Source organism: Diachasma alloeum, unplaced genomic scaffold, assembly GCF_001412515.2.
Source record: "Diachasma alloeum isolate Michigan unplaced genomic scaffold, Dall2.0 Dall_scaffold_00180, whole genome shotgun sequence".
In the NCBI taxonomy this organism is placed as follows: domain Eukaryota; kingdom Metazoa; phylum Arthropoda; class Insecta; order Hymenoptera; family Braconidae; genus Diachasma; species Diachasma alloeum.
Genome location: NW_021680346.1, coordinates 1,054,704 through 1,074,859, shown reverse-complemented (window position 1 = coordinate 1,074,859; position 20,156 = coordinate 1,054,704). Strand labels below are relative to the sequence as shown.

The 20,156-nt window shown below is 37.4% G+C and overlaps 4 protein-coding genes across 7 annotated transcripts; 2 read left to right on the top strand and 2 right to left on the bottom strand.

Annotated features, from left to right (window-relative positions):
• The first annotated feature begins 3 nt into the window (after positions 1-3).
• On the top strand, positions 4-5,797 carry LOC107044807 (peptidyl-prolyl cis-trans isomerase cyp11). Of its 4 annotated transcripts, XM_015266860.1 has the most exons (9): positions 229-345; positions 497-628; positions 1,379-1,681; positions 1,771-1,858; positions 2,780-2,809; positions 2,898-3,043; positions 3,654-3,744; positions 4,310-4,565; positions 5,058-5,797. In XM_015266860.1, exons 3-9 carry the CDS (start codon positions 1,399-1,401, stop codon positions 5,640-5,642), a joined length of 1,479 nt encoding a protein of 492 aa, XP_015122346.1. In that variant the 5' UTR covers positions 229-345; positions 497-628; positions 1,379-1,398; the 3' UTR covers positions 5,643-5,797. The 4 variants fall into 4 exon arrangements, with proteins under 4 accessions (XP_015122333.1, XP_015122346.1, XP_015122340.1 ...); XM_015266847.1 differs by lacking the exons at positions 229-345; positions 497-628 and adding an exon at positions 4-213; XM_015266854.1 differs by lacking the exon at positions 497-628.
• A 734-nt stretch (positions 5,798-6,531) lies between these two features.
• LOC107044802 (programmed cell death 6-interacting protein) lies at positions 6,532-12,019 on the bottom strand. The gene is made up of 5 exons (XM_015266836.1): positions 11,700-12,019; positions 10,519-10,634; positions 10,317-10,444; positions 7,851-9,750; positions 6,532-6,778 (listed from the first exon to the last, which is right to left on the bottom strand). Exons 1-5 carry the CDS (start codon positions 11,903-11,905, stop codon positions 6,654-6,656), a joined length of 2,475 nt encoding a protein of 824 aa, XP_015122322.1. The 5' UTR covers positions 11,906-12,019; the 3' UTR covers positions 6,532-6,653.
• A 1,010-nt stretch (positions 12,020-13,029) lies between these two features.
• LOC107043730 (coiled-coil domain-containing protein 34) lies at positions 13,030-15,729 on the top strand. Its single transcript, XM_015265339.1, has 5 exons — positions 13,030-13,085; positions 13,191-13,544; positions 14,408-14,823; positions 15,231-15,371; positions 15,602-15,729. Exons 1-5 carry the CDS (start codon positions 13,030-13,032, stop codon positions 15,727-15,729), a joined length of 1,095 nt encoding a protein of 364 aa, XP_015120825.1.
• Positions 15,730-15,783: 54 nt separating this feature from the next.
• Positions 15,784-19,979, bottom strand: LOC107045414. The gene is made up of 8 exons (XM_015267694.1): positions 19,912-19,979; positions 18,711-18,770; positions 18,514-18,638; positions 18,168-18,329; positions 17,085-17,438; positions 16,674-16,889; positions 15,965-16,066; positions 15,784-15,895 (listed from the first exon to the last, which is right to left on the bottom strand). Exons 1-8 carry the CDS (start codon positions 19,919-19,921, stop codon positions 15,812-15,814), a joined length of 1,113 nt encoding a protein of 370 aa, XP_015123180.1. The 5' UTR covers positions 19,922-19,979; the 3' UTR covers positions 15,784-15,811.
• Positions 19,980-20,156: the final 177 nt, after the last annotated feature.

Below are 20,156 nucleotides of genomic sequence, written 5' to 3'. Positions count from 1 at the left end.
GAGCAGAGAGAGGGGGCGCCTGGAAAAAATGGCGGATAATTAGCGCGTGAGTGAGTGCGTATCGGAGTTGTTAGTTGGTCTCGAGGAATTTACCCCGATTTATTGTCGAGAAGTTACTGCACGTTGAGGAAGCGAATTCAAGAGGGATTTGGGCGTTTGGAGTCCGGGGAAGGCGATCGGAACTAGGGAATCGCGGCGACAGCTGGACGAGAGGTTAGTTTCGGTGATTAGTCGAGGGGTAACAGAATGCGGCCAATTTTACAAATTTTTCAACAATTTCCTGTCCAGAGTTATCGATAGTTTGATAAATCAAAGCACGTTGATTTCCAGGGGGTGATGGTGAAGGTCAGTGTGCTGTGGATTAAAAAAATACTAATAACTTTGGGTAGGACATTTGTTTGAAAATTTCGAGGAAATGTTGCCCCTGTTACCCCTTAAGGGCACAGAATTTCTCTTGATATGATTCATATATTGTTGTTGTTTTTGGCGTGCGAAGGAAACTTTGGTTTTGGATTTTGTTTGTGTAAAATTCGGGGGGAAGTTAATCTTTTCAATGGAGGAATTTGATGTTTTTTCTGCAAGTGGAAGTGTTGAGTCATTTCCGTCGACGTTAATTGAAATTTAATTTGTATATCACTTTTTAGGATTTTTGAGTTTTTTCAATTTAACGTTTCTTGTTCATTTTAACATTTCATTTTAACTCCACATTTGATTTGTAGAGTAATTGAGAAGTTATTGTACAGAATGGAGCAAGTAGTAGTTTCTTTATTTTTGGCGTTCGGATGGAGCTTTGTAATGTCTCAAATTTTAGTTTAGGATTTTTTTTTCTGTAAAATTTGGGGCGAAATTTTTGGCCAACTGCTCGTTAATAAATCGATGGAATTTATTATTTTTTCCTCACGAATTCTTGATCATTCTTTCATTTTTTATTTATTAATGTTGATAAATTATCAATTATTATTAATAATTATTCTGGGTGCCCTATTAATTGACATTTGCAGCATTCACAATATTTAAAAAATTAAATTTAATGCAATTAAACGAACAATTGATAATTTAATTATTGATCAAACGCCATTTAATTATTTACAATGTTTTAATTTTCAACATTTAGAGTATTCAATAATATTGCACAGGTGAATGGGGCAAAATGGACAATTTTCTTTTAATGCTAATGATTTTGTTTTTATTTTTCAATTATGAGCTTAAACTGATCTCCACTCATAAATTCTCTATTCAGTTATGGACATGGAAAATAATTTCAAGCGTCCATTTCGCCCCACTCCTCGCCTTTCGCGTAAATTCTTAATTATTAACGAATAAGTTATCCATTAATAACGAATAAATTATCAATTATTATTGATAATTATTCCTTTAGGAGAAAACAATCCTTTAATCATGGTGAAAGTGAATCCTCGAGTATTCTTCGATGTGGAAATAGGGGGTCTTCCAATCGGACGAATTGTATTTGAATTATTCACCGATTTGTGCCCCCAAACGTGCGAAAATTTTCGTGCACTCTGCACCGGGGAATTGGGCCTGGGGAAAACGACTGGAAAACCACTACATTACAAGGGAATTATCTTTCATCGTGTGGTCAAGGATTTCATGATACAGGGGGGCGATTTCTCTGGGGGGAATGGCACGGGGGGAGAGTCCATCTATGGAGGCACTTTTCCAGGTACGTCATCTTTTACTCATGCCCTTCTTTTTGTTAATTAATTATATATTTTTTAACCGGACCGAAGACTATTTTTAATTATTTTTTAGACGAAAATTTTACTCTCAAACATGAGAAACCTTTCCTACTTTCGATGGCAAATCGAGGGAAAGACACCAATGGATCGCAGTTTTTTATGTGAGTATTTTGCTGGGTGAATTGTATTTTTACATGCCGTCATGCAGCACTATTTTTGCACACTTGAATACAATGTGTTGAAAACATCAGGCACTTGTGACCTTTGATCATGAAAATGCTTCGAAATTAACTCATTCCTCTTTTTTTTTTACGATTGTTGAGTTGAATTATTGATCAATAATTATTCGTGAATATCTGTTTGTTTCAATGAACATAAAAATTTTTTGTCGTTAAATTTGTACTCAATGTTTTGAAAATTTTCAAGAAAAAGGTTAAATTGAATGATAAAATACACATTTTTCTGTACATGTTCATTTTTCTTCAAATCTCACAATTGCAGGAGCAGAACAATTATATTCTAACTAATAACATTCAGTTATTTTATTTTAGAGTGCCAAGAACATAATTATTACTATTATTTATGTAATTCTGCAGGCGCAATCCAATCATTCCCAAATTTATTGTTCATTGAAAATTCTCTGCACAAAAAATGGGGATATTTTCTAATCCAGGAGAAAATTATTTTCAATAACTTTAAAAATACGAAATGCAGCGAATGCTTCATCGGCGAATTTAAGTCAGTCCATCTCCAGAGATTAAAGTTATCCAAAGGAAAAATTATTCATTATTTTTCTTATTTATTTATTCGTCTCTTTGGTGTTACAAACATTTACTTTGTCGCCTCCTCCTCTCCTCACTAATCAGCTAACGTCAATTATATAAAAGGGAAAATAAAAATACTCCCGTTGTGGTGGAAAATACAATAGATCATGGATCCACGGGAATAAATAACCAGCACTGTTTTTGCGTAGTCATGAGCGAGGACTTGCTGTACCATTGCTACACCACAATGACCCGATGAAAAGTTGAAAAAGCTCTCTCTACGCCTTTTATCATCTTAATGTAATTTTGTTGTTATAGTACAACGCAACCCGCTCCTCATCTTGACAAGTGAGTGTACATTACATTGAATTTATCGTCCTGAATTTTGTCTAGATGTTCTCATGTCTGATGAGTACTAATGAGACTCTTGTTGCAGTGTCCATGTAGTTTTTGGAGAGGTTGTTTCCGGACAGGACTGCGTCTTGCACATTGAGGGATTGCCTGTTGATAGGATGTCAAGACCACTGCAGGATGTCAAAGTTGTTCACTGTGGAGAACTTGTGTTGAAAGTTAAATCAAAAGGTACGGAATAATTCATTTCGCGAGGGAATTCAACTCGTGATTGATTAAATTCCCATCAGACTCTTTCTCTTAAGGATGTTTTACACCCTTTCTGCCAAAATTCACGTTTTTTTAATTTTTCTGGCAAACTTATGATGGAATTGACATGAAAAAATATAACGTTTTTGCGTTTTGTCATTATTTAATGACTGACGAAATTTTAAGGTGGTGCGAACATTTTCCTGCGTTTTCTCTAAACTTTTAAAAAGAATCACAAAACTGTAGAAAAAACGCATGAAAATTATCGCACCACTACGCAACTTCGTGAGCCATTAAAGAATGACAAACCACAAAATCGTTATATTTTTTCACGTCACTCCCATCGATAATTTGCCAGAAAAATGAAAACAACGTCAATTTTGGCTAAAAGGGTGTCGAACATCCTTAACATTTTTTGTTCAAGTCATTTTTTATTTGAGATAAATAAATGTTAATCGGCATAAAAAAATTATTTGAACGAAATTAACTAAATTTTATGCTTTGAAACTTGGAATTAAAAATTTGAAAAGACCTCTTTTGATAAAATTATCTCTTGACGTCTATTTAAGTTCATGAGTTCTTCATATTTCAGAAGAAACACGAAGCAGCAAGAAAACGAGGTCCTCAGATTCCACATCTGAATCGGGAAAACACTCGAAGAAAAGAAAGAAACATAAGAAAAGGTAACAGATTTATTTTTGTTAAATTTTCGCATGGGTTTTAGTGAATTTGATTAATAAGTTGATTTGTTTTTCATCGTCTGCGGTATTTTTTTCAATTGAGTGTTGACGAAAACACTGAAAATAATGGGATTCCACGAACATTCTTACGAAGACGAGTCTTGTTTATCCGTCGGAATTTATCGAACTCGCGCAATAGAATGAGGGGATTGATATATGTTATTCTTCTTCGGTTTTATTTGAAAGCTGCAGCAATTACGTCATTGAAAACGCCAATTACATATATTCCTGAGAATTTGAAGAGAATAGTTTATTTCCATGACAATGTGTTTTGTCTCTTTGTGTTTCTGGAAAAACCCAGTTATCAACAATTGATAAATCTTAATCCTAGAAGATGAATTCAAAAATAATCAGAGGTGGAATAGTGAGAAAATTATGTGTCCAGAGAGATTTCACTATTTAAGTCACAAAAATAATGATTTCGCTCTAAATTTCTGTCAACTAGTCTCATTTCCACTGAACTGTCCAGATGATTTCAACGTATAGTTTATCCATTAACATTTTTTAGCGATAGAAGAACAGCAGAATCAGACAAGAGTGGAGATGATGAAAATGATGGAAAAGAGTACCAAAATCCCCATCCACTAGTGTCAGTCACGAAAATCGATCCCGATGAAATACCGGAAGTGCCTGCCAACAAGTTCCTGTACCGCGCTGGACCCACCACTAATTCCAATCAGAAAGAGTATAAACAATATTATAATCGAGAAGCTGCTCGCAATTATCGGAAGACTGGACGGGTTTTCAAAGGGAGAGGAACATTCGTATGTATTCATTTAAAAAAATCACATTCAATTCTTTATTTCCCTAGAATTAAAAAAAATTATTCATTTCTTAAAATCAAGTTAATTTATGTAGTTAATCGAGTACACGAAACATTCATTTGATTAATTGTTATTAATTGAGGGTTTAGAGGTCTCCAAATGAACCTTTTTCAGTTAAAAAAATTATACTAACTCCTGAAATTTAATTGCAATCCCTAGGATAACAAATTGAAAAATAAAAAAAAGCGATACGAATCAAAAAGAAATACGAATGAAAATTCACAGATATTGATTATAATTAGTCTTCAATGCTAATGTTTTTTTATTTTCTCAATGAATCGTAAGTAAAAACCCAAATAATTCAGTTTTGTATTCATCTATTTATTCCTTTATTGTAAAAAAACGTGATATATTTTTATTTTGGGCTAGTTGTTGGAGTTTTTTGAGGAAAATTTCTCCTAGAATTTTTTCATCATGTCTGTTTGATTCCAGAGGTATCGCACCCCATCTCAAAGTAGATCCCGCAGTGCGACACCCCCGCACTGGAAACAAGCGCAGAAACGAACGATAAAACTGGACGATTTGAGGAAAATGACCAGAGATGAGGGGGAGAGGGGCCCCAGGCGATTCACCGAGGCCTACGACGAGGACAAAAAAATAACGAGCAGATCTGCCAACGAAAATAGAGGAGTTGAGAACAGCCCGGATCATAACAGGTCCAATTACGAGCAGGAGAGTGTCCACAGGCGTGTGCAGAGTAGAATTAACAATTTGAGATCTTACGAGGGATCTGAGAACAGGTCAGGGAGGTCGGGGGCGAATGGGAGGTCATCGTGGCGTCAATCGAGTGGTGATCGACGTCGCAGGAGACGCTCGAGGTCCAAGGAGATCAGCAGGGAGATCTCGAGGTACAGCAGTCGTCGGAGTGACGTCTCCCACAGGCACTCCACGTCCACAAGGTCCAGGAGACATTACGATGAGGTGAGGAATCGTGAGGGCGACGGTGGGATGGAGCAGTCGAGGCTCAAGAGGTCCTCACGCAGCGCTTCCTCCGAGAGCTACCATTCTAAACGTTGAGGATTTTTCATTCTCAAAATTTCTTTTTGCACTGAAATCACTTGTTTTTTTTGTTAATGCGTAATTATGAACATTAAGTGGTAATTGATTCCGTGATTTGTCCCAAGTTGAAGAGGAAAATCGATGAATAAATCAATATTTTTTTTGCAGTGAAATCACTCGTTTTTTTTTAATGTGTAATTATGAAAATTAATTGGGGATTTTATTGCATGAGTTTTTGGTTTAAGGTGAAGAGGAAAATGGAGAAATCAATATTTTTGGTCTCTCAACATTCAAAAGAAACTTTTTGAAATTAAATCACTCGTATCTTCAGATGAATGCGTAATTAACAAAAATAAATTGGGGATTTGATTTCAGTTTTTTTGCACTGAAATGACTCCTTTTTTTTAAATGTGTAATTATGAAAATTAATTGGGGAATTGATTTGCATGAGTTTTTATTTCAAGTTAAAGAGAAAAATGGAAAAATCATCATTCTTGGCCTCTTACCATTGAAAAGCAACTTTTTTTGCAATTGAATTACTCGTGTTTTAGATGAATGCATAATTAACAAACATAAATTGATTTGATTTCAGAATTTTTTTAGTTCTTGTTGAATACTACATTACTTTGATAATATGTAATTTAATTGAGAGGAAAATGGAAAAATAAATCAACGTTTTTGTTGAAATAATGCATAATTGACAAAGATATTGAAATCAAAACACTATGACTCACTCTATTAATTTTTCATCTCCAATTGTTTGGAAAATAATATTTTTCCACTGAATTTTCACATGTTAATTAAAATTGTCCAATTGTATGGAGACGAATAAATCACGAAGGGATGAAGGATTAATCGCATCTGCAATTTTTTTCAAGTATTGGATAATGACTTTGACTACTTTTAATAGTATGAACTGAATTAATAGTTTATTGACAACAATATAAACAAGCGTCAAGCTTCCACTGAATTACAATTTTATGTAACAAGAGCATTATCGACATAATTACTTTCTGCGATGTCCCGCATTCACCAGGGATTCTGTCCGGGACGCGGCTGCTCCCCAGGGTATCGTGGAAATGTTGCGTAGCCAGGATTGTATCCGGGCTGGGGTTGCTGAGGCTGGTATGGGTAGCTTGGGGCACCGTATGGAGCTACATTCAATTAGTAGTATTAAATCATCAGTACAATAACACTTAGAACTAAATATAAACATGATAAGGGTTTCTCTTGGATTTTATAATGAAAAACAAAAAAATTGAGGAGAAAAAAATTGAAAAATTTTGACCCAAAATTTATGTAGAAGAAATTTTTACATTTAGCGACTTTTTTTTCTAAAATTTTTTTGGAATTGTAATGGAATTCCAAGCGAATAAATTGTGTAACGGAAGTTTTCTCTTGGATTTTTAGGACAACAAAAGAGAATAGAGAAGAAAAACCTGAAAAATTAATTTCCCAAAATTTCTATAGAAGGAATTTCAACGACTCGCGGTTTTTACCTTAAAAAAAATATTACAAAAAATGTTTGAATTCTAATAGAATTCCAATATAATTCCCACGGGAATTCTAAGCGAGTGCACTGTGTAGCTGAAGTTTTCTTTTGGACTTGTTAATGAAAAACAAAAAAAAAATGAGAAAAATTCGAAAACATTTCAACCAAAATTTCTATAAAAGAAATTTTTGCATCTAGCGACTTTTCTCCTCCAAAAAGTCAGAATTCTATTGGAATTTCACTATAATTCCCATCAGAATTCGATAGAATTTCTAATGGACTGTGTTTATTCGAAGTTTTCTCTCCAATATTTGAATGAAAAACCAAAAATTGAGTGCAAAAACTCTGAAAAATCAGTACCCAAAAATTTCTAAAGAAATATCAAAATCCGTTAATTTTTCCTCTAAAAAATATTTGATATCTTTTATTTTAATATAATTCTTATATTTTTTTGAGGAAAATGATATAAAATAAAAAATATTTTGTTTTTTATTTTATATTATTTTGTATATTTTATGGGAACTAGAATCCCCATAAAATCCCGCTGTAATCCAACAGAAATTCTACAAAATAAATAAGCGAACATTCCGTGTTCTCCATTGAATTCCTCCACCCATGATTCCACAAACTTCTCCATAAACGAAGTCTTCTAACTGACACTTCCCCGCCAAAATTACCAAAACCCCCAACCCACCCCTCACAATCTACTCACGAAACAACACAAGATTCACTACCTTGATTAGGACACGGCATAGTGGCATACGGATTATACGTATTAGGCATCGATGGTGGCACATAAGTGGGATAAGGTGCAGCGGGTGAGGGGCCATAAGGCACAGGCATGCCGCCCTGGTACTGCGTGGGATAAGGCAGTTGCGAGGCTCCCCCAGCCCCATACCCAGGCTCGACAGGTGCGGAATGATGAGCTGGAATGCTAGGCGTCATAGCAGGACCACTGTGACTCAAATTAGTAGTCAAATCCTTCATGAGCTCCTCCTTCTCAGTCTTCCTCGCAAAGCAGAAGTCCGATATTTTATTCTGGAAGACGACGAGCAGCTGCGTAAGATCATTATAGAACTTGGCCCCCTCGTGAAGATTATTCTTCAGCTCCTTGAATGCATCGTAAGCCGAGGCGAGCTTCCTGAGCATGGCCTCCCTGTTCCCCCCACATCCGCTCTGTTCCCTCGTAAATTCCGCGTGTGCAGACTGAATAGCGGACACGAGGCTCTCCTGTCTGCTCGAGCTCTCGCGGATCTGATTGGTGAAGGCGCCGTACGTCTTCCCAATGCTCTCGACCGAGAGATTGGGCTCGTCGATGGCTCCGTCCTTGGCGAGGGCAGCCAGAAAGACCGACTTCATGTCAGCTGTTGCTGACTTCAACTCACTCTCGATGACATCTCGCTCGGCCTTCAGCGTCTCCACCTCCTCCATAAGCTTCTGCAGCTGGCTGACAGCACTGCTGGCTTGCAGAGCCGAGCCCGAGGGGATGCCAGAGGCCAGCTGACTCTCCTCCATACTCAGCATCTCCATTCCCTCCCTGTGTGCCTCGAACTTCTGGCGGACAGTGCTGTCAGCTGACACAGCATTGTCGATGATGGCTCGATACTTCTGGGCGTTAACAGTGAACTGTTGGGTCAACTTCTCACTGGGGATTCTCGTCCAACGCTCCTTGAACTGCTCCCTCAGCTGATTATCGGAGTCTCGTTCCTCCGTCAACATCTTCTCGGTCTCGTCCAGAATGTCTTTGTTTCGTTGGAGGAGGTCTGGGAGATCGTTCATCGCTGTCTCCAGGGCTGTTATGCCACCAGCTGATCTCACGTAACTCGCCTTCTCCAGCAGGGACTGGGGTATTTCCGTGCCACTCGTGTCCTCGATTGCTGCTGGCAGGTTCAGGCTGGCTAATACTGTGTTCAGGACTTGTGTCATCTCTCGTAATTTCGAGATCTCACAGTTCACCAACTCGTTACGGCGGATCTCGTACGAGGAGATCGCCTGGTGGACGCCCACTGGCAGCAGCTCCTCGAAGATGTCCTTGAAACTCGAGCTCATTGGGTGGCTCAGGGGCAGGAGCTTTGCCACGTTCGCCTTGCCAATGGGCTCCAGGTTCTTCACGTTTGGAATTCTCTCGTGGTAGATGAAGTCGTTGTCCTTTTTTACTTCGGTCAGACGGCGCTGGGCGCGTCCGGAGTACTCCTCGAAGAGGTTCGGCTTGTTCGAGCGCTGGGCAGCCGCTTTGAACAGGTCAACCGCGTACTCCAGTCTGGCTATCTCCTCGCCGATGGCTTTTTTCGTCTTGCAGACTGAGGCCTGGTACAGCTCCGCCATCGCTCGGTAGCCAGACTGCTTGCCTGTTATCAGGGGCACCCAGTCCTTGTCCCAGAAGGAGCGGAACATGTCCTTTTGGAAGAGCTTTGCTGTCTCAGAGTACATCTCCTCGGCCTGGGAGGCCAGCTTGGCGATCACTCCTTCCTTCATTGAGTCGTGGATCGCTTTGTGGACGAAGATCTCTTGGGCCTGCGCCAGCATCAGGGAGGAGAGGGCGCTCAGGGTGTCCGGCGACATGTCGGGCGTCGGCTCTTGGTGGATCGACAGCATCACGTTGCCTTTTAGGTAGTTGAAGATTCCTGCTGCTTGCTGGAATGGGGTGAAGGGTCTTGGTTCATTCGGGCGATTATTTTTTTTAATTAAAATTTTCATTGGGAAGTCTGGCGAGTTCGTTGGGTAATTCTAGTGGTTTTCTAGTGAGAATTCCATTAAGTTTGGAGGATGGTATTGAAAAATGGATACAATTTTATTTTTCTATATAAGTTATTCTACTGAGACATTTTATTTAAGAATTCCTCGATTGAAAGTTTTCTAGTTTTTTTTTTGCTTGATTTTTCAAAATGAGGAAAAAAAATTGAGCGAAAAAACTTGGAGTATTCATATCGAAAAATTCATGTAGAAAATTTGGCAATAGAAAAATTTGGACAGAAACCTGAAATTCTATTAATTTTTTTTAATAGTTTGTGGTGAATATTTTCAAAATTCATTTCCCCAAATTCATAATTCGTAGATTTCGTCCAAAAATGAGAAATAAAATAGCGGGACAAATTATTGTCGAGGAAAACAGGATTTGCATGCAGTTTATTTTTCCGTTAAATCATGAATTATTGAATAATTTCTCAAAACCTGATCTTTAATTTTTTTTGACTACTCACTTGAAATAATTTCGCAGACAATTTCAAGCCCTCGTCACTCTCCATCGATTGCCCCGCAGCTACAGAGCTCTGTAGAGCTGCGATGTTGAACAGCACGCACATTTTCTCGTATGAAAGTGTACTGATAGCTGGGGAAAATACCAGGATTGTTAATAACAAAATAAAATTCGATAAACTATGGAGAATTGTTTTTGGGACGTACTAAGACTCAATTTCCCGCCGAATATCGTATGATCGAAAGCGTCTTTCCATTTGAACGGAATCTGTAGTTCGTGAACTGGAATTTTTCCCTCTAGGGAGCAGAGTTGATCATAATAGCTGAAATAGAATAAAAATAGAAACTTTGAAAAATTCAGAGAATTGGTGAATTCGATGTGGAAAATAGTGAAGAATATTTGAGAAACTATTCATAAATAATAAGAAAACTACAGCCTTCAGACCATTCCGTTTTTATTTTTATAAATTAAATACTTACGTTTTTGTGAATCTAACGATTCCAAATCTATAATTAAAATCCAATTTGACAGTCAATGCAACTCTAGATTTCTTGGTTTTTGAATATTCCTGAATTAAATCCTGTGTCTAACATAAAATTGCTTTCCATTGAATATTTTCTTATCAAAATGAAGTTGTCATTATTCACTTTAATGAAAAGGTAAGGGTATGAACCTGACGTCGATCAATAAATTTATTCTTTTGAGAATTCTGGAGACGTTAGTAAATCCTTTAATTCACTAGAAAATTCGGTAAATTATGGACTAAAGCTTTCTCATGGTGAATTAAAACATTTGAATATTTTGCTATGTTCGGATATTCTGCAGGGAATATCATAAAATTCGGGTTAAAATTGACATGAAAATTGTCATCTAAATCTCAACTCATTGATGCCCACACATTCTCAATGGATTTGACATTCAAAATGATGACATGTTCCTGGAAGATTGTAGACAAAAATTAATCATGAATGCAGAGCGATTCAACCAGGAATTTCAACATGAAAATATCCCAGCTTCATTAGTTCATTAATTATCATTAAAGCTTGAAAAAAAAAATGACTTTAAAAGGAAATTTCAAGAGTTTTCTTTAGAGTTTAATGAATTCCCGATGAAAAAATCTCTCAAAATTCCTTTCCAAGCCATTCATTATCAACATAATTAAATTAACATTCCTAATGAAAACAATAAACCAATAAAAAAAATGGGGATAATTCAGCTGATTTGTTCTGCCAAGAACCTGAAATTGAAGAAAATCCCAGTTTTCACCTGATGACATCAAACTAAAATGTCGCGAAATTGTCGCCCGTCATATGACGTTCAAACACTGACCAATCCCTCGGCGAATTCATCTGAAAAATTGATAATTAATAAAATGACTCATACATACTTGTAAATAACCTCCAGAGAACTCTCGTATTTTTCAAAAGCTCGCCACAGCGCATTGTTCCTCAATTTACTGAACTCGTTGATCGCCTCGCCGTAATCCTTCTGATTGGTGTCTGAATTGTACGTTGATTTAATGACATTGGTGAGGGGCTTGACAACGTCAACGTCCGACGGTTTTTTCAACGGTATTGCGATTAATTCAGCCATTTTGACGGGTGTGTTTCTCTCGTCTGTTGCGTTTGCCGACTGTTCGAATTCACCAGAATTCACACAACTGACGGGACGCACTATACCGTCTTACTGCATGCTGTATACTTACGGGTGAGTCATTTGTTTTTGTATACTCTTGTAATGGGAGCGAGAGAGAGATTAGGGCTGCTTAGAGGTGCTCTAGAGCTCTAGAGAGAGAGAGGCGGGTGCACCTGTGAGTTCTGATTGGCGCCGCCATTGTTAGGGCAACTGGCGGGAATTTTCGAATAATTTCATATGATTGAAATTTGCATTATGCAATGGGAAACTTGAAAAATTCGTTCTTTTGGGAGGAACTGGATGAAGCGAGCTAAAGTTGATAGGAGCGGGATAAATATTTTTAAGAAATGTTCAAAAATGCGAGGTGTAGACAGATGTGGGCAGCGCCATCTTGTTTGGATACCCCCTCCCCCTGCGAAAAGGGGCTCCGAAGATGGCGACGCCTTCACCTCGTGTTTTCAAATATTTTAAAAAATTATTTATAATCTTCAGATCACTCTTAACTCGCTTCGATGGTTTTCTATTGGAGGAACAAATTTTTTAACATATATTTCAGATTTTTTTTCACCTTTCACTAGCCGAAATTTTCGAATAATTTCATGATTGAAATTTGCCTTATGTAAAACCTCGGAATTAAAAAAAAAGCTTGAGAAATTTGTTCTTTTTCTGGGAATTGAATGAAACGAGTTGAAGTTGATATGAAGATCATGAATAATTTAGAGAAATGTTCAAAAATGCGAGGTGTTGACAAGTGTGGACGCCGCCATCTTGCTTGCAATGGGCGCCCCAAGGGGCTTTAAGATGGTGACGCCCGCACTCCGGGTTTTTAAATATTAAAAAAAATTATTTATCCTCTTTAGATCACGCTCAATTCGCTTCATTCGGTTTCTACGAAAGGAACAAATTTTTTAAGTCATGTTCCGAATTTTTCCAGCCCTTTTTGGTTGAGAATTAATGGTGCGAATTTTTTCCCGCGTTTCACTATTTCTTTTTACTCGTGAGGCTTCTGAAATACGGGTGATTTTCAGTTTTTTTTTAGCTGTGAGGTTTCATGTTTTCATCGACATTTTTGGGGGTTAAATATGACTCATTTAGGGGATTTTGATGACTATGACTTCGATTACTCAACTGTAAACAGGTAGTTATTACAAATAATTCATACTTTTGTCCTACACGATAATTTCTTCATGATTAAATTACTGTTTGCGGGACGAAGCGTGAAAATTAATTTTTTGCATTTTAGTATAAATGATCGGCATTCAAAGCCTGAAGAAATGCGATTCATAAATCCAGCGATTTACGTGGAGCCCTTGAAAACCGATCAAGGAGAATCGATTAAAAGTCGTCGGAAAGTGAGTGGAAAAATCATTCATGAAACCAGTGGAGATGGCGCGGAATTTTCCGTGGGTTTACCACAGCTTTCCCTCAACGATAATCCCCAAATGTTGAATGCTTGCCGCTCGCAATCGACAATGTCATCGGTCACCCCATCCCTGACTTCGGTGAGTCAGGGTAAATCGACAGCGCGGGTTGAGCGTCGGTGCATCATTGATGAGGGAAGTGATGAGAGTTTAGAGAGTCCGGAGATAATCCAAAGGTACCACAATCCGATAAAGTCCATTCACATGCGCTATAGGATTTTTTGAATATGTCCACCCAGCTAGGAATTGACGATAGGCTTGGAAATGCTCAACCTGGGCAGCTCAACAACTGGAGTTCCGCGTGATTTTTAGAAAATCAATTTTTTTCGAAATTTTCTTATAAAGTATCAATCGAATTTCATGATTTTTTTTCGTGAATATGACTTTAATAAACTCTATTCATTAACGTCAATTAAAATTTAATTTGTTTAGAGATTCGAAAAAATTTATATTTTTCCAAAAATCGATTTCTCAACGATCGCTCAAAAAATTGTCATCAAAATGGAATTAGTCATGGCTCAAAAAATTGATAACAATACCCTCATGATTCTATCAGAATATGATGGGGTCGCACAATTCGTTGTTGAGACTACCGTCATGAGCTTTTTATATCAACAAAATCTCTATCTCTATATTAAACTCAGGTAGCAGTCTATTATATTGAATACTTATTCATATTGATTCACGGTCCCGACTAACTTCTGACAGAACCTGGTTTAACTCTGGCTAAATCCTGAATAAACCCTGATTAAATCCCGGCTATACACTGATTAAACCTTGATTAACCCCGGACTGGAAACGAATTCGAGTCTTGAGAGGGTCTGAATGTGGAACTATTCCCCAGAACGAAATAATATGCAAAATTTTGATGACATTTCAATTGATGATAGTACAATGACGTGAAAAATTAGAAGAAGAGAATAGTGAAATAAGGAAAGAAGAGAACGCATTCGAAAGCAAATTGCTAATTTATTAGTAACAATTACGATAACCATTTATAAATGAAAAATGCATCGCTCGTCCGGACGTACGTCTTTAGATACACCACAAACGGCGAAAGAGTCCAGATATCCGCGTCCCTGTCGACCTCGAACCTCTCGGCCCGCGAGTACTCCAGCAGAGTATCCCTTCCCCGACAGCTGGCCCACGAGGAGTGGGTCCAGAAGAAGAAGCTCGAGTCCCTCCGACTCAAGAAAAAATCTGAAAAAATTGAACTGGAGAAAAAGGCCGAAGAGGAGAGGCTCTCGCGCGAGCGAGAGGAACGCGAACGCAGGGAGCACGAGAACTTCTTGGTGTGGACGAGGAGGAAAAATCAGGAGGAAGCCAAGAAGCGTAAGCTAGCTGAAAAAGAACGAGAATTGGCGGAGAAGTTGAAGCAAATCGAAGAGAAAGCTGCTGTTGCCAAGGAGATATGTCTGCTTCAGTGGTCGCTCAATAAAAATAAAGCCCAGAAAGGTGAAAAAAACAATGAGATGCAAAATATTCTAGAGAAATTAATATCGATTGATTTTTTAATTAATTTTCAATTAATTAAATTAATTAAAATAAAATAATTAATATAATTAATACAATCAATTAATATAATTAATGCACTTAATTAAATTGATTTAATTATTTTAATTCAGTAGCAAAATGATAAAACGGTTCAAGTCAACTTCTCCCTCAGCTGAGTTTTCGCGGAATATCTCTGAATCTAAGGGAAATACCGAAATTTTCGTGAGTACCTTTTTTGTAGGGCGCATCGAGGGCTACAAAGAAGGTCGTGACAAAAATTTTGCTATTCCCCTTAGATTCCGAGATATTCAAGAAAAACTGGTCAACATCGACCTGAACCGTTTTACCGCTTTTGAAATTTTCTCCAGTTCAAAAAGAAGAGCAAGACCGGAAATTGCGACAGCTTGAAGAGGAGAAGAAGAAAAGACTCGAGGAGAGTGTGAAAGCCTTCGAGGAATGGCGAGAGAAGTCCAAGAACACCCCAAGACCTGCGACACAGGGACTCTTGCGTTAGTTCAACCCTTCTCATCATAATTGATTAATTAATTAATTAATTAATTTATTGCATCTTCATTCCCTTAAATCAACGAATACAATAAATCAATAATATTCTTTGCATTTATTGCATTCCTCGATAACTCCAATGAATAAAATATTTAAATAAAAAATTATATAAATCAAAAGGAATAAAAAACGCGTGAATAAAATTCAAATTTCCTTATAATCATCTCATTTTCAGCTCATCAGAAAGCAAAACCAGCTTACGTCAACCCCATCCCGTGGATCAGTGAAGACCCAACCCCCGAGTTACTAAAAAATCCCCACGAATTCACTAGGAACATGAGGAGGAACGAAATACAGCACTGATTCAATGAATAACGCCAACAATTCACCTCATTCGAGAAAAAATATGCCATTTATTTCGTCATACATAAAACAATCAATCCATTCACTTCACCATCGTTTTCTCCTCCTCCTGGAGCCTCTGTATGTCAGATTTATTCATGAAGTAGTAGGTCGGCTGTCTCGATTTCTGGGAAAATCGATCGGAACATTGAAAGTAGTCTAATCTCAGGTGGGGTCGTATTTATTATGTACTCACCAGGTCTTTTTGCACTCGTTTGGCGCCGGCTTTTATTAATATACCGCTTATTGCTTCGACCTCGTGGACTCCCATGGCGTAATGGAGGGCGGTTCTATTCAACTGCAGGTTGTAATCGGTTATTATTTATTTTCGAACTTTGTGAGGGTGAATTCATTTTTAAAATTGAGCAAATTAGGGATTTCAAATTATTGAGGGGCCTCGAGAGTGGAAAAAGTTTTCTTTATGAATTCTCAGCCAAAAGGAGACGGAAAAATATGAAAGATGGCTTAAAAAATTTGTTCCTTTTATAGAAACAGGAAGGAGTGAGTCGAGGGTAATCCAAAGATCGTAAATAATTTTAAAAAATGATTGAAAACACGAGGTGAAGGCGCCGCCATCTTTGAAGCCTCTCGGGGCAGAGGGAGGGGTACTCAAGCAAGATGGCGACGCCCCCATCTATTCACCTCGTATTTTTTAATGTTTCTTGAAGTTGTTTATCCTCTTCAGATAATTTGCAATTCCTTTTATCTTGTTCCGAAAAAAGGAACGAATTTTTCAATATATTCTTCTGATTTTTCCCATGGAGCATTTTCGAATAAACAATTATATTAAATAATATTACATTATATTCTATTAATTAATATAATTTAATATAATTTATATTAAATTGCGTTAAATAATATACTATAATAATATAATACAAAATAAGCCAAAAAAATCTCATTACATTATCTCCAATCCTGAGAGTTTCCGGATAAGTATTCGCTAGATATCGAACAATGTCAATATGCTCGCAGAGAACGGCAATGTGTATCGAGCACCGTCCTACCGTATTTTTCCCAACAGCCAATAGAGTCCCTCCCCCGCCATATCTCGAGAGGATTTCCTTCGTGGCATTGAGGTCTCCCCCACGAATGGCCTGATGGACCTCCTCCCTCTGGCCCTAGAAGAAAAACCGTCGTTTCATTGCAAATATCCCCGTTCGTTCCAGCCCCTCGTTAAGAGTAATTGTCCCAATGGATATATAGGCTTGCTCAATATATTTCAGTATTTGTTCGGAGGGACTCATCCCATTAAAACCAGCAAATGGCAGCAATGGCCTCCACTAATTGCACGTCAACGGAACAAAGTATCGTACTAGGTAAGTAGGGATGCCCTGCAGAAATTGAATAGTGGCTTCGTGATTTCGTTCAGCGGTTATATCCACAATGTTTACTCCCCCGTCCTCGGCGTCGAGAATGTGATCGTATCCCTCGAGAAGAAGTTCCACTAGCTTTTCCGTTTCCCCCCTGGCCGCGAGGTACACCACGTAACGGTCGATGTCCGCGACGTTATCGTGGAAATTGGACTCTTCCGCTACGTCGCGAGCCGTTCGGTACAGCTCGTCTCTATAGCCTACGTTGATTTGGGTCTCTTGGAGAATGTGGAATAGACCGTCCTTCGGGCGCGAACGGACACCAGCGAAGTGCAACATACTTTGACCGTGTTCATCCTGAGGATTGGATAACATTTTTTAAATTGGGGGTGGCGAATGGACGGTGAGTTTGAGGATATAAGATGCTATAGAAATGGTTAAGAGTGGGAAAAATGAAGGGGAAAGCTATTGGAGATTTTATTCAATTTTTCAAGCAATTTCATGGAGAATTTCGTATAGTTTTTTTTTCTATAGATTTTTTTCTGTAGAAATTTTTTTTTCCCTATAAAATATCGATTAGAAAATGGCACGGCATAGTTGCATAATTTTCAATAGAAATCGAAACTAAAGAAGAAATTTGATGAAAAAAATCTATAGAATTTTTAAAAAATATCCAAATTCTATAGAATTTTTTTTCTATAGAATTGTTTTTTCTTGTACATGAATTTTTCAATCCTTGGCCGCCATATTTTTTTGGTTTGTCATTACAAAGTCGACAAAAAAGGGATAATTTATCCCCAAAAATTCATATAGAAAAAATCGTAATAGAATAAGTTCTATAGAAAAATTCACATCCATGGATTTTTTTCTATAAAAAAAATTATCGAAAAATTCAAGGCGACGTTGCATAATGTTCTATGGAAATCGGCCCAAAAAACATAATTTCGATAGACTTCTAATAGAACTCTAATAGCATTGTTATAGACTTCTAATAGAAAGTCAATGAAATTCTCAGAATTAAAATTAACTCTTTAACTTCGTCTATAGATTTTCATTAAACTCAATTTCATGAGATCTAAAATTTACCCTATTTGTCGGGGAAAATGCTGATTCTGGAACGTCTGAAACCGGACTTCTCATGAAGCCTTCATCATCGGGAGTATTATTAGGATCCTCCATAGGCGTACTACTACTGTCCATATCTACTTGCTCTTCGGGTCGATCGGGTACAATTAAAATTTCGGATTTCTGCAATGAAATCATCATTTCATTCCCCCATGAGTTCAATTGCACTAAACAATTCACTCGCATGTTGAAAAAAAACTTTTCATTCAGACGTAATCAATTTTAAAAAATGAAAAAAAAAACGTAAATAAATTTTTCAACATGAAAATTTATTGCTCTTCCAGTGTATATTACAATATTTATGTACCTGAATCGAAGCCCCAGATTTACTTCTAGCAAAATTATATAAGTAAGTGGCGAGGTATGTCAGAGGATCCTTCGGTCGACTTTGGGCGACTTTAGCCAGGCCTTTTATCAGGGGATCACCAACAGCTATCGATTGAGTCACATATCCATGAATAACCAGTTCAACTGGTATTTACGAATTAATTGCATTGTACTCACATGACGCCAGATAGCGACCCTCTTCCTCCCTGAATATCGGAGTTTCCATGTTGGAATGCTCTAGAAATAAAGCAATCGGAAAATCCCTTTAAAATTACATGCCACCCTTGGACTCAATTAATCTTCAATTGCATCGGTTCACTACCGCCAAGCGAGATGGCGTTGTTATGAGAAATCAGTGATCAATAACAACCGTGAAAAGACTACGATAAACAGACGAAACGAACTTCAACTGGTGCAGGCTAAAGAATTTTCACACATACGAAAAGCGTGATTGAATGGTCATTATCATCATTGTTTTAATAACTGATTAATAATAGTACATTTATGGAATGGTTGAACTGAGGTGACGCAATTGGTTAAAAAATGCGGAAAACAGGCCTTAGACTGATTTTCAAGAGGCCTTGGGAGGGAAAAAAATTTGCGCCGTGAATTCTCAGCCAAAAGGAGATGGAAAAATGTGAAAAATGGCTTAAAAAATTTGTTCATTTTATAGAAACAGGATTAAGCGAGTTGGAGGTAATCTAAAGAGGATAAATGATTCTTAGAGATGTTTGAAAATGTGAGGTGGGGCGCCGCCATCTTTAAAGCCGCGGGAGGTATCAAACAAGATAGCGGCGCCCAGATCTGTCAACCACCTCGCATTTTTGAATATTTCTTAAAATTATTTATTCTTCTCAGATCACCTTCAACTCATTGCATTCTGTTCCTAGAAAAAGAACAAATTTCTCAAGCTATCAAAATTCTTGGAAATTTAAATTTTAAAAAATTAATTAAAAATGTATTTAATTAATTAATTAAGAATTAATTAATTCTTGGACATTAATTTTTAATTTTATAAATTAACGTCCAAGAATTTCAATGAAAAAATTGCGAAAAAACTCATGGAGTATTGTAATAAAATGTTGACGACCTCAAGCTGTACCAATGGAATCACCTCAACCCCCATCAGATAATCTCCAACTTGGAAAGATATGTGCCTCGTTTTTTTTCGCATGCGAAACATTGACACGTGCGTGTGGCACCAAAAGCTGACATGAGATCCCTCTTACGTCGCTATTTCCGTGTTCATAAACGGATTTATGACTAATCCACATAAATTAATGATAGACTCCATGACTTCATTAATCGAAAATAAAAAAACACAAAAACAGCGGCAAAGCATCTGCCTGTGTGGTAAATTGACATTTCATTTACTAACCCCAATACATAATCCAGTCATCTCCAAGCGGCCTTATCGAACGTCCCGTTACTCATCATAATTTAGCCATTTCATTAACAATTCCATGAGACAAAATCAGGTGAAAAATAACGTTCACACATCTTTCCAAAGTGTTCAACAATACAACATTGATACAACATATTCATGAAATTTCATAATCCATAAAAGATTCATTCATTATCACAGTAACGTCAATAGTTTAAGCGTATGTTCCTGAGCTCGAT